General features: G+C 42.1%; 1 protein-coding gene across 7 annotated transcripts in view; it reads left to right on the plus strand.

Moving 5' to 3' along the window:
- FRYL (FRY like transcription coactivator) overlaps positions 1 to 13,202 on the plus strand; it is a 204,999-nt gene that overhangs the window by 163,248 nt on the left and 28,549 nt on the right. For all 7 annotated transcript variants that reach the window (XM_070396963.1, XM_070396929.1, XM_070396939.1 and 4 more), the window contains 6 exons: positions 403 to 543; positions 2,560 to 2,757; positions 6,766 to 6,927; positions 7,268 to 7,342; positions 7,661 to 7,837; positions 12,006 to 12,209. In XM_070396963.1, coding sequence (XP_070253064.1) covers positions 403 to 543; positions 2,560 to 2,757; positions 6,766 to 6,927; positions 7,268 to 7,342; positions 7,661 to 7,837; positions 12,006 to 12,209 — 957 coding nt within the window. The remainder of the gene's footprint in view (positions 1 to 402; positions 544 to 2,559; positions 2,758 to 6,765; positions 6,928 to 7,267; positions 7,343 to 7,660; positions 7,838 to 12,005; positions 12,210 to 13,202) is intronic.

Here is a 13,202-nt window from a genome sequence, read left to right on the forward strand (position 1 = left end):
TAATTATCAAAGTATTGCTAACATGTATTTAAAACTATATATTTAACTGTCCTGCAAACACTAGGAGGTAGGGGTTATCGCTATTTTATTTTAAAAAATCAAGAGGCTCAGAGAAGTTAAGAAACATGTCCAAGATCACATAGCTAATCAGGGGCTGGTGTGAATAGCTTAGGGGTAGTTATTTTTTAGTGGTGGTGGTGGTGGTATAATGATTTTTCTCTTTACGTAAAATAAATGGTGTTCAGTTAAACTAAGGAAGTAAAAGAGAACACTAAGATTAAGATAATAGACATTACCTTTTACTTTTCTTCGTCTCTGGATTTTTAGTCCTCTAACCTTAAACTCCTGGCTTAAATCTACTTTTCAATATCATAAATGTAAATACCGAATTTTCACTTTCAGCTGCTGGAGAAAGGACTGTCCAGTATGCAGCAGTCACTGCTGCAGATCATCTACAGTCTTTTGAGTCACATTGACCTCTCTGCTGCCCCAGTCAAGCAGTTTAACCTGGAGATCATAAAGATTATTGGCAAATATGTACAGGTGAGTGACCACAAATTTCAGTGATGCAGAAATGTTCATCTCAAAGTGATTTATAATCATAAAAACCAGAGGCACCTTAAATGTCCAAGAGGAAAGAATTGATAAGTCCATAAATCATATTTTCAGGAATGTGTACAATGGAACAATGTTCTCAATGTAAATGACAAAAAGTAGAATCCAAATGCTATCTGATAAATAGCACCAGATATTTAGAAAGTGAAAAAATCAGACTTGGCTTAATGTGAGTGATGACACGTCAACCTAGTCTGTACTGAATTTCACCTTTGAACTGTTAGCAAGGCCTTGTTATGCAGATCAGTATTGTGGATACAACTTATTAGACAGCAGACTCTTTGTTTTTAATGCTTTTATTTATTATCTTTTTATTATTGATTTCAGAGAGTAAGGGAGAAATAGAAACGTCACTGATGAGAGAGAAGCATTGATCGGCTGCCTCCTGCACATCCCACACTGGGGATTGAGCCCACAGCCAGGGCATGTACCCTGACCAGGAATTGAACTATGACCTCCTGGTTCATAGGTTGCTGCTCAACCACTGAGCCATACCGGCCAGGCTTTGATATGTTTTGATTGATTTCAGAGAAAGAAAGGGAGAAGGAAAGAGGGATAGAAACATCAATGATGAGTGAGAATCATTTGATTGGCTGCCTCATGCAGGCCCCCTACTTGGAATTGAGCTGCAACCCAGGCATGTGTCCTGACCGGGAATTGAACAGTGACCTCCTGGTTCATAGGTCAATGCTTAACCACTGAGCAGTACCAACTGGGCTCAAATTTATTTTTAAGTGTTATGTGAACTAAGGTCATATTTAGCTGATGGCCCATCACAATTAGTGACTTCCGCTTTATTCAAACATTGAACATTTTACAGAATTGAACTATTGGTTATCGTTTACATTTAGAACACAATTGCCTATATAATTTATGGAACTTCCTGAAGAAGTTTTTGTATTTTCTAATGCTCAGAGCCTCTAATTAACTGTGGGGGGGAGGGGGGGGGGCGGGGAAATTTCTACCTTGTTAAATGTAAACTGTTTTTTTTTTTACAATGATATGCTTCAAATATCTCAATATTATGTGGACATTTTTATTGTTAAATATTTTGTACTTTAGTTGTCTTTATATCAAGATGTCATTAAATTGGATAACTCAGTTCTGCGAAAGATTTTTCATTTCCTTTTGTTGTTTTAAAGGTGTCCCACCCAGAATTGTCAACTGTAAAACAATGTGTATAATACAAGGTTGAGATGTGATACTGGTATCATAAATAGAAGGAAAAATAGTTTTTATATGTATTCCTTTTGGTAGATAGTAAGGGAAAAATATAAATTCTTTATTTGACATTGGTTCTTCTACACCTACACATTTATCATGTAAATTACAACGAAATTATTTCAAAACATACAAAATGAAGAAAAGCATAAAAACAACCCAAAACACATAGTCACCATATATGTAGGGGGGAAAGCACCTTCTACAACTCAGTAATCCCTGAGCGCATCACTTTAGCACAGCATTTACACTAATTATTTGGGGCTTGGGTCACGGACAAAAATCTAATGGGTTTTTTTTTAGCATTTTAATATTTTTATGTCTAAAAAAGTATGTATTGAAAATACTTTACCTCCAAGACTTAAAATATTTAGAGCCATAAAATTATAAACTTCATTTATTTAGAACGTTCACATATGTATTACTCCTCTGTTTACGACTACTATTATTTATAAAGCACTTACTGGAAGAATGCAAGCAAGATATTCTGATTTGGAAACATTATTAAGTGTATGGTGTCTCATAGAACTAACCATACAAATAATAACTTGTTTCCTTTCCTTTGGAAACTCAGATCCTCTTTAAGGACTTCAGAGTAAAAATGAATAATGACCAGAGTTTTTATAGAAATAATATTTTCATTGTTTACAGTATAACTAAACTTTTATTCTTAGTTAAATATGTATTTGTAACTTCTGTATGTCTAATCTATTTTTAAATCAGAGTCCTTATTGGAAGGAAGCCCTTAACATATTAAAGCTGGTGGTGTCTCGCTCTGCAAGTCTCGTTGTGCCCAATGATAGCCCCAAGACCTATGGCGGTGACGTGGGTTCGCCTGAAATATCCTTCACTAAGATTTTTAATAATGTCTCCAAGGAGCTGCCTGGGAAGACCTTAGATTTTCATTTTGATATATCCGAGGTAAGATGCCCGGGATATAGATGCTCTCGTAGAAGTGTTGGTCTGTTCATTCAAAATGCATTGATTTTGCTCATACTCCGGAGGAGGCACTGAGATAGGTGCTGTGGAAATGGGAGGGGGGCGGGGAGCAGGCCTCTCCAGGAGCTTACGGTCTCTCGGGGAAAGAGGCAGATAAAAGTAGTGGCCATTGCTTGGCTGGAAGCAAGTTGAAGGTCCTGTAGGAATGCGTGTATATCTAACGTGGTCTGAGCTGAGTGTTGGAAGGGTAAGTAATGCTAGACAGGCATGTGTACATGGAAGTTTGGAGTGGGGAAATTATATCCCAGAAAAGACAGCAGGTGAAGGGAGGCTTATAATTTTGAGCAAGCATGGTGCTCCAGAAACTTCCATTTGGTACAGCATTCTTTAAGCACAGAGAACAGAGGTAGAGTGAAGAGAAATGAAGCCGAAGTCATAGAGGGCGAGGGCAGGATCACGGGGATTTCCCCTGCCTTAGTAACAAAATGGTTTTATCTTGAAGCCGTAGGAATTCTTAAAGGATTTATAGCTAGAGTAGGAAATATTAGGATTTGCATTTTAGGATGATCAGTCAGGCAACAGGATGGACGATAGACCAGGGGGAAGGAGGGGAATCTGTGAGGAATCTATTAGAACACTTTGAGCAAAAGATGATGTTGGAGATTAACCAAAGGACTTGTATGCATGCATATTAGCATAACCAATGGACTAGGACACTGGGGCAGTAGGGGCGTGTCCCGAGGGGTGGGAGTGGCCTGGGAGGGGTCAATCAATGAAAAAGGAGACATATGGAATACTTATAAAAATAAATTAATTAATTAAAAACAAAGATTATGTTGGACCGTTCCTAGGCAACTGCAGAGGAAAGATGGTTTTCAAAAAAGACTGAGGAAATGATTGATGGGATTTGATGGGAAGGAGAAGAAATGTTAAGGATAGTTGCTTTGACAGCTGCATGGATGTTGGTCCCATTCAGAGGAAATGGGAATTCAAGAACAGTTCTTGGCAAGAAAGAAAGGCCAAACCGGTTTGGCTCAGTGGATAGAGCGTCGGCCTGTGGACTGAAAGGTCCCGGGTTCGATTCCGGTCAGAGGCATGTACCTTGGTTGCAGGCACATCCCCAGTGGGGAGTGTGCGGGAGGCAGCTGGTCGATGTTTCTCTCTCATCAATGTTTCTAACTCTCTATCCCTCTCCCTTCCTCTCTGTAAAAAATCAATAAAATATATTTAAAAAAGAAAGAAAGATGAGTTAAGTCTTAAATTTATTGACTCTGAAGTGACTAAGAAACATACTCACTGAGGTGCCTAGCAGTCAGTTAGATTTTCAGATCTGAAGTTTTAGAAGAAATCTTGGGTGGATGTAAACAAAAAACAAATTCAGGGTTTTTTCAGTGTTGTGAAAGTAGAAAGCTGAAATCGTGGAAGGAACAAGAAGACTAAAATAAACAGAACTGAGAAGCCCAGTGTTTTAGTGCAAAAGAGAGGCAGGGCCCACCAGTCCAAAAGGAAACCTGGGCCTCTGGCTATGTCATTTATACTAATAAAAGGGCAATGTGCAAATTGGTCAGGACGCCCTCACATAACAACTGAACAGCAGGCTGCGTGGGGCAACCTGGCCGGCAGGGGGGCTAGTGAGGGATGACCAGATGACTGAACAGCAGACTGCGTGGGGCGACCAGGCCGGCAGGGGGGTTAGTGAGGGATGACCAGATGACTGAACAGCAGACTGCGTGGGGCGACCAGGCCGGCAGGGAGGCTAGTGAGGGATGACCAGATGACTGAACAGCAGACTGCGTGGGGCGACCAGGCCGGCAGGGGGGCTAGTGAGGGATGACCAAATGACTAAACAGCAGGCTGCGTGGGGCAACCAGGCCAGCAGGGTGGGGGTGCAGTTGGGGGCGACTAGGCCAGCAGTGGGGGCAATTGAGGGTGACCAGGCTGGCGGCGGGGCAGTTGGGGGCAACCAGGCTGGCAGGGGGGGCAGTTAGGGGCGATCAGGCCAGCAGAGGGGGGCAGTGAGGGGCGACCAGGCTGGCAGGGGGGGGCAGTTAGGGGTGACCAGGCCGGCAGGGCACGGGCAGTTAGGGGCGATCAGGCCGGAAGGCAGAGACGGTTAGGGGTGATCAGGCTGGCAGGGCGGGCAGTTAAGTGTGATCAGGCAGGCAGGCAGGTGAGCAGTTAGGAGCCAGTGGTCCCAGATTGTGAGAGGGATCTCCGATTGGAGAGGGTGCAGACTAGGCTGAGGGGACCCACCCCCACCCCTGCCCCCGCCCCATGCACGAATTTCATGCACCGGGCCTCTAGTATTAATATAAATCTCATGTAAAGATTTGGGTCCCTTGCTGGGAACCCCATTTTTTTCCTTTAGCACCTAATCCCAATCTTGGTGGGCTTGGTGCTATTGAAACGGTCTTTTACAAGCCAAAGGAAGAATTTTTCAAGAGAGAAGTGAAGTTATGGACCAAGTATTGCAGGGGATTTGAGAAAGGTACAAGTCGAAGATCTAATCACATTTTAATTGATTAGGAATACTTAAATTTTAAAAACTTTTTTGCAGTTTAGTTTTGATATTAAAATTTATCCAGAGCTTATTGGTGTGTTGTTGTTTTTTTTAAGATAGAAAGCATGTTTATTGCTAATAGTTAATATCATCGGAGAATTTCTAACATGGAGTGCATGGGAAAATTATAAAGTGGGCTTTCCTTTTTTTTTCAGGTCAAACCATACAAATCAATGGAATAACTGAGGCAGTGATATGAATTCTCAAAACATTTGATATACTTAATTTCAGTTTTTTCTTCAAAGCTTCCTAAGTACCTGCTATGCGTAGGCACTGGAGATATACTAGAGCAGCGGTTCTCAACCTGTGGGTCGCGACCCCTTTGGCAGTCAAACGAACCTTTCACAGGGGTCACCTAAGACCATCCTGCATATCAGATATTTACGATGCATAACAGTAGCAACATTACAGTTATGAAGTAGCAACGAAAATAATTTTATGGTTGGGTCACAACATGAGGAACTGTATTTAAAGGGCCAGAAGGTTGAGAACCACTGTACTAGAGGGACAGAGATGAGTCACATGTGGTCCAGACGACTTTTGTGGAGGAAGGGAGATGGGCCCATAAACAAATCACCATTACTTGACAGACTGTCCAAGTCTAGTTACCCGGAGTTGGTGGTACCAGAGAGGGCCTCCTTGAAAGTGTGGAGTCGCCCTTAAAAAATAGATAGGGGTTTGCTTTGGTGAATATTCCATGCAAAGTGGGCAGCATGTCCGTAAAGGCATGGCCTGTTTGGGAAACAATAGCAAGTTTAGTTTTGCTGGTGTGTGGAGGTCAGGGCCGAGTGGAAGTGGGCACCAGATTATAAAAAGGGACTTGTACAACACGCAAATGAGCTTGAATATTATTTTCAAATGCAAATTCAAGACAGTTCACAAAGCCAAATATATATAAATGAGTTTTGAATCTTCATAGAATTTATACTGAAATAAATTTTGGATTTGTAGTAAGAAGCTACACAGATATCTTTCTCATTGAAGTTCTTACTTATCTTGAATCTTTGCAAAAGCACATTATTGAAGTGCTTAACAATGTGCATTGAAAAAATACCAAAATGTTAATAGATGTTAAATCTGAATGGTGAGATTTTTTTTTAATTTATTTTTACATTCTCTGAGCTTTCAAAGAAGATACATTTTATAATCACATGGGGAAAGATTGGAGATAGTTGCTTTTAAAGAAAGCAGATCTATATTGAAAATAGGAATAAGCTCTCTGATAGTCTCAGAGACTCAAATAAAGTGAAATCTCTTGATTAAAAAAAAAAAGACAACTTTGATTTTTGTAACATCTACCACATGCTAAGTAATTTTTCTCCTTATGCTATGTTTTGGTTGGTTGGTTTAAAAAAAATGTCATCGATATACTGTCAACCCTTTTATGTTGAAACATTTGAGTCAAACACTGGCATTTTGTTTCTGTGTAGACACCAATTATTGGAAACAAATATGGTGATCAGCATACCACAGCTGGAAGAAATGGGAAGCCCAAAGTTATTGCTGTTACTAGAAGTACTTCTTCTACTTCCTCTGGTTCTAATTCTAATGCCTTGGTCCCTGTTAGCTGGAAAAGGCCACAGCTATCACAGGTACGTAAAAGAACATCAGAACCGAACAGTCATGCCCGGCTGGAGTGGCTCAGTTGGTTGAGCATCGTCCCATGCACCGAAAGTTGCCGATTCAATTCCTGTCGGGGCACACACCTGAGTTACGGGTTCCATTTCCGGTTGGGGCATGTAACGGGCAACTGATCAATATTTCTCTCTCCCCCCGCCCCCCCCCCCCCCAAGCATGTCCTCAGGTGAGGATTTAAAAAAAGCCCTGAACATTTGTGGAATAGAAGAATCAACTTTATTATATGTATGAAAACTTGAGAAGTTGTCTTATTTTATCAGGAATCCTAACATTTGAAATGTTTTTTCCCCTTAGCGAAGAACAAGAGAAAAGCTAATGAATGTGCTTGCTCTCTGTGGCCCAGAGTCTGGCCTCCCGAAGAATCCCTCAGTGAGTAATCGTGAACGCATGTGGAGAGGTTTTAAAAATCCTGTTGTGCCATGAAGAAAGGGGAAGTATTGTCTCCTTGCTTGCCTTTTTTAACTTACCTTAGTACTGACTAAGCATGAAAAAAGCATGACTTGTCTCTGTGATGCTTGGCAGCTGTGCTAATTAAGGATTCAGCCAGTTAGATGTCAGCATGAAGACCAGTGAAAGCTCTGAATTCACTGACAGTTGAGGCCTGCAGTGGCTCTTAGGGCGAGGACGTCTCCTATGCAGAATGACAAAGCTGACAGGTGGCTTTTTATTCTTTTGTGGGGGGGTCAGGTGGTATTTTCTTCTAACGAAGATTTGGAAGTCAGTGACCAACAGACTAGTCTAATTTCTGCAACAGAAGACGTAATTCAAGAGGAAGAAGTACCTGTGGAAGATAATACCAGTGAACAACAGTTTGGAGTTTTTAAGGATTTTGACTTTTTGGATGTTGAATTGGAAGATGCAGAGGTAAGGATATGGGCTTCCTATTGTAATATTTATAGAATAGTTGTAGCTGTATAAGAATTAAAGATTTGACCATAGACTCTTTCCTTATTAAGGTCAGTGTAAGGTCAAGAGTATAAAAACCTAAATTGGGAACTAAATATGATTAGTACAGTCAGTCCAATAGCAGAATAAATCTGAAATAAAAGAGGAACGTCTAATTTTTTGTCTTTATCTTTAAAAATAGAAAGTAAGAAATGGATTTCTTCCAAAGTCCTTTTCTTAATCTTTTTTATTTTTCAATTACAGTTGACATTTAATATATTCGTTTCAGGTGTACAGCACAGTGGTTAGGCATTTATATAATTTACGAAGTGATTCCCACCAGTAAGTCTAGTACCCACCCGACACCATACATAGTTATTACAATATTACTGACTATATTTCCTATGCTGTGCCAAAAGTATTTTTTAAATTTAGGGCGAGCTTAGGCTTAAATGCTTGGCATGTGATATAGAAACTAATGTGCAGCAAAACAGTAAAACAATTAAATTTATCAGACAGTTTTAAAGAGCATGACGCTTACACTAACTTGATGGTTCAAAAGAATTTGAGTCTCTTAAAACTTCTTCCTATGGCACATGACGGGGAGACTCTTCCTGTGACATTCCTCACCGCTTTCTCCTTGATGATGTAGCCAGTTCTCTCAAATGCCTCATTTCATCTAACACTCAAAGGGCTTCCTCCTCGAGATGGATTCAACTTAGATCAGATTGATGCTTGTGTCGGTTCAGATGCTCTCCAAGTGGAAAACCCAACTCAGAAAGAGGGTTTCTGAGCTCACACAGCCGAGCCAGGCAGTCAGGGCTTAGAGGTGCGGAGCGCAGTGGTCTCTGCGTCTCTCTCTGCCGTTCTCTACGCTCTGCCTTTCTCTGTAAGTCAGCCTGCCCGCCGATGGCAGAGAGATGGCTGTCCCTGCTGTGTGTGGCCTCACGTCCACAGCAGTGGTGCTCAGTGGGGTACCTTCCAGAAATGTTCTCATGAGAGTAAAGAAGTTGCTCTCCTAAATTCTTAGCAAATTTCTCGTCACATCTCCTTGGCCCACATTGAGACACGTGCCAGTTTCTGAAACAATCACTGGGGCAAAGTGAATACGCTTGCCCTGATTGCCTTGGGCTACTCGGGACATGTCCCTATAATGGAGGTCAGTACCCTAAACCACAGTCGCCCAAACAAGGGGAAAGCTTATGTCAAATAAGTTAAGAAAATGTTCATTCTAAAAGCGTTACCAATATCTGTATTCAAGAGCCTCAAGCGCCTTATTTGGTATCCATACCATGTCATTGATATATCTTGCTCCAAAGAATCTAAAGTCACCCATGTAACTCGTATGCATTCAACTCTCTGGAAGGGGTATTTCCTTTGGCTCTCCTAGGTGAGGTGCAGGAACGAAGTGTCAGGGCCTGTGCCATGTCCCATCATTAGTTGTCGATGGGAAACCAGATAGGGAGGTCCTCTTGCATGTTTCAGCCTCCCCTACAGATAGGAGGAGATGACCACAGAGCCTCAGAGAGATGCCTCCACACTAGCTTAGGAGCTATGCAGGCTTCTCTGATAGTTCACCATTTACGTATTCCCAAAGACACGCTTGTACAGGTTCGCTAGGAGCCTCACAAGTATTATTCAGCAACTTGTAGGGCAGTGGTTTTTAAACGTTTTGGGTTTTTTCCCCACTGTGATCCATAGTTAATACATTTTATATCACATCCAAATATATACATGCACACACTTTTTTTTCCCTTAGAACTGTAATTTTTTAACTTTTTTTTTTTTTAATCCTCACCCGAGGATATTTTTCCATTGATTTTAGAGAGTGGAAGAAAGAGGGAAAGACAGAGAGAAACAATGTGAGAGAAACACATCAATTGGTTGCCTCCTGCACGAGCCCTGACCAGGGCCCGGGCCAGGGAGGAGCCTGCAACCAAGGTATGTACCCTTGACCAGAATCAACCCCAGGACCCTTTGGTCTGCAGGCCGATGCTCTATCCATTGAGCAAAACCAGCTAGGGCTTACATGCACACACCTTTACAATAAAATATTCAAGAGTATGCATCCTTACTCGGTGCTTTATGCACACTGATATTTTCTATTATCTCCCTTTCATTTTATATTTGTTTTCCAAAAGGGCAGGTCATCACCCTCTAGAATTAATTTCAGAAAGTGTGATGAGCTCAGTGGTCGAGTGTTGACGGTTCCGTTCCCAGTCAGGGCACATGCCCAGGTTGCAGGCTCAATCCCCAGTATGGGGGCTGCAGGAGGCAGCTGATCAATGCTTCTCTCTCAGCACTGATGTTTCCATCTCTATCCCTCTCCCTTCCTCTCTGAAATAAAAATATATATGTATATTTTTCAAAGTGTGATGGGTTGAAGAGACCTGCTGCCCTACCTCACGGGCATGTGCAGCTGCTGAATTCTTTTGCAGTTATTTGCTTTTTAGAGTTCAGAGTTTAAAACTTCTAGGTCCTTGACATTTTGGTAATGTTAGGATTATTTTTGTGGGGGGTTTTGTTGTTGTTTTGAAGAACACTAAATGCTTCCTAGTTCATCTAATATTCTAAGTTGTCCGTGGTGGTAAAAACGGCTTTTGAATACAACTTCAGTCATATGAAATTAAAGATGCTTATTACAGGTCCATCTTTAATTCCAATGACAGTATTTTGGGGAGAGTGGTGCTAATTTCTGCCTCATAATTAGGCCAAATCAAATGATAGAGATTTTCTAAAATCTAAATACAGTCTTGCTTAAAACAGGGTAACAGGAAAGACTTTGCTACAAAACAAACTTAACTGCTAATGAATCCTTAAAAGCCCAGTGCGTGTGAGGGCTGTCGCCATCACTGTGTATGATACACAGTAGTATTTGAAACGTGTTCCAGAAAGGTGGCTCTTCAAGCTCTGGCCTGCAGAGCCCGAGGCCTCTGGGACACGCGCTGGAAGCAGGGAAAGGCCCAAGTGGCTAGAGCTCCTGGTTCGACAAGAGCAGCTCTGCTTTTCATCGATTTTATACAGCTGGCTTCCATCTTAAATTTTATTTGAAATAAGTATTCCTCTGCTTTATTTACCCTTTTTTGTTGTTGTTGTTAAGGCTTTGAAAGCCTCTATTCAGGACAATCCCTCTTGAGTAAAGGAACACAAATAAATCGCATTTTGCTGGCCAACTCACTGTGATTTGTCATGTCAGGGCTTAGGAAAGAGTCGTAAGAATTATATCCTTACAAAAGGAGGATCGGCTTAGGGTGAAAGAAACTTACATAAATCTGGGTGAAACAGAAACTCGCCATACTCCCTCTAGACCTTTTGAAGTGGCCAGAGTTATGCCTCGATAGCTGCAAGAGCTGAAACTGTTTTATAATAAGAAATGACCATTTGGTTTAGTCGGAACCATCCTACAGACTAAAACAATTGTGACCTTGTATGTTGTCAACCCACTGTTAGTTTAAGTCAGTTTTGCATTGTATCAAGTAGTAAGTCTATGTGAATTTTGAAGATTTTTCTTACAGTTTGTGTTGCTGAAGTGTACCATAGAAATGTTGTTTTCATTGTCTGTCTCTGACTTCTCCACATAGCTTGCATTAAAAAGTAACTTAAATCACATGTTGACTTCTTGCACAAAGCTTAATCCAGAGCTTGAATCAGTCTTTGAGTTAGAGAAATCACAGAGGTTTCCCCAAGAAGTGTAGTGTATATTTAAATGTCTGTCTTCGTTCTTGCTAATTCTGTGTGTTTTCCTTTTTGCTAACCAGGAGCTGCAGGTAAGTTGCAGCCTGGTGTTGTGGGTTGTGTATTTGTTGTTGTCCGTGGTGTGTTTGTCTTCTTTGTGATCTCATTGTGTTTGTGTGTTAGACTAGAAATGGCCTAGATGGTAGATTTTGTCGGTCCCCAGTAATCGATATAGAAAGTTAAGAAAATTAACTTAGTTAAAATGAGGATTTCAACCAAATATTTGGATCTCTTGAAGTATCAATATTTAATGATGTCTTAAAAGTTTCAAGAAACTGAAGGGCTGATTGAAACTCTGCTTATGACAATGCACTGAGTATGTTTCATCTTGGTATATGTTTCCCCAGTGTATCACATTTACTGCGGTTACCAGCGCGTGTTTGAGGTCTTAAAAGTCACATTGCTTTTCCAGGGGGAGAGTATGGACAATTTCAACTGGGGAGTCCGCCGGCGCTCGCTGGATAGCATTGACAAAGGGGACACGCCGTCCCTCCAGGAGTACAAGTGCTCCAGCAGCACCCCCAGCCTGAACCTGACCAACCAGGAGGACACGGACGAGTCCTCGGAGGAGGAGGCGGCCCTCACAGCGAGCCAGATCCTCTCGCGCACGCAGATGGTACCCAGTCACCTCCTCTCACAGCGACAGCTGCTCTCCTTACCCTCTTAACCTCCAGCCTAGTAATTCCTGTGTGTTGGTTATTCTGGTTTTCGTTTCAGTTTGGGTAAAATGCACACACTGAAATGGAAACAGATTCGCGGCAGTAATGGGGTACGCCGTCATCCCTGACAGGGCGTGGGTGCTGCACACCCCGTGGCTAAGACAGGTTTTACACCCCTTCCCTCCTGGCAGCGGCAAGTTGGTCTGGGCCTTTTCAGAGGACCTCCCGTGAATGATACATGTTTTTAGTATCAGCGTGAAGACCAATTTGCTCCCTGCTTTTTTCTTCTAGTCAATGTGGGAAGATTGAGCACGACTTTGGTCTCATAATCAAGTCAGTTAGAGGGAGCTTCTGACTTGTATCACGTGGGCTGATGACAGCTAAAGAATGAGTGAAAAATGAGAAAAAGAAGGCTGTGGAATAGTCTGATCCTTCGGAAATGTGGGGGTGAAGGAAGGTTAGATGCAGTGTGAGGAAGGGCGTGTGGAACAGCCACCACGGTGCATGCAGTAAAGAGTCAGCCCGAGTGGAGCAGGTGTACCTGTGTTCCACAGCGGGCCTTTCCACGCGGAACTAGCGGGCCTTTCTTTATTTGGCCCCACACTCAGTCTGCTGGAAAGCTGCTGGCAGCGATGCTGAATGCCGGGCTGAGCGGGATTTACACCAGGTGTACAGTTGTCAGTTTGTGGTTGGCTTTCTGTCGCCTCTCATTTTTTAGCATCTCATTGCCTGCCCCACTGTGTCTCTCAACTAACCCCATTTAAGTATTAGAATGATAAGCGTTATCATTCACTGAGTGCGTAAGATGTGCCAGTCTCTGCTCATGGGGTTTTACATGTATTAGTCACTATAACTCCCGAACCACCGACCTAAGAATGGTTGTTGCAGTTCTGCAGACTGTGACTTGTCCTGGGCCCCCGCGGCGAGGGAATGGGGTTGAGCCAGGCAGT

This window comes from Myotis yumanensis, unplaced genomic scaffold, assembly GCF_028538775.1.
Source record: "Myotis yumanensis isolate MYYU_CA2020_CCGP unplaced genomic scaffold, mMyoYum1.0.hap1 SCAF_1, whole genome shotgun sequence".
NCBI lineage: Eukaryota > Metazoa > Chordata > Mammalia > Chiroptera > Vespertilionidae > Myotis > Myotis yumanensis.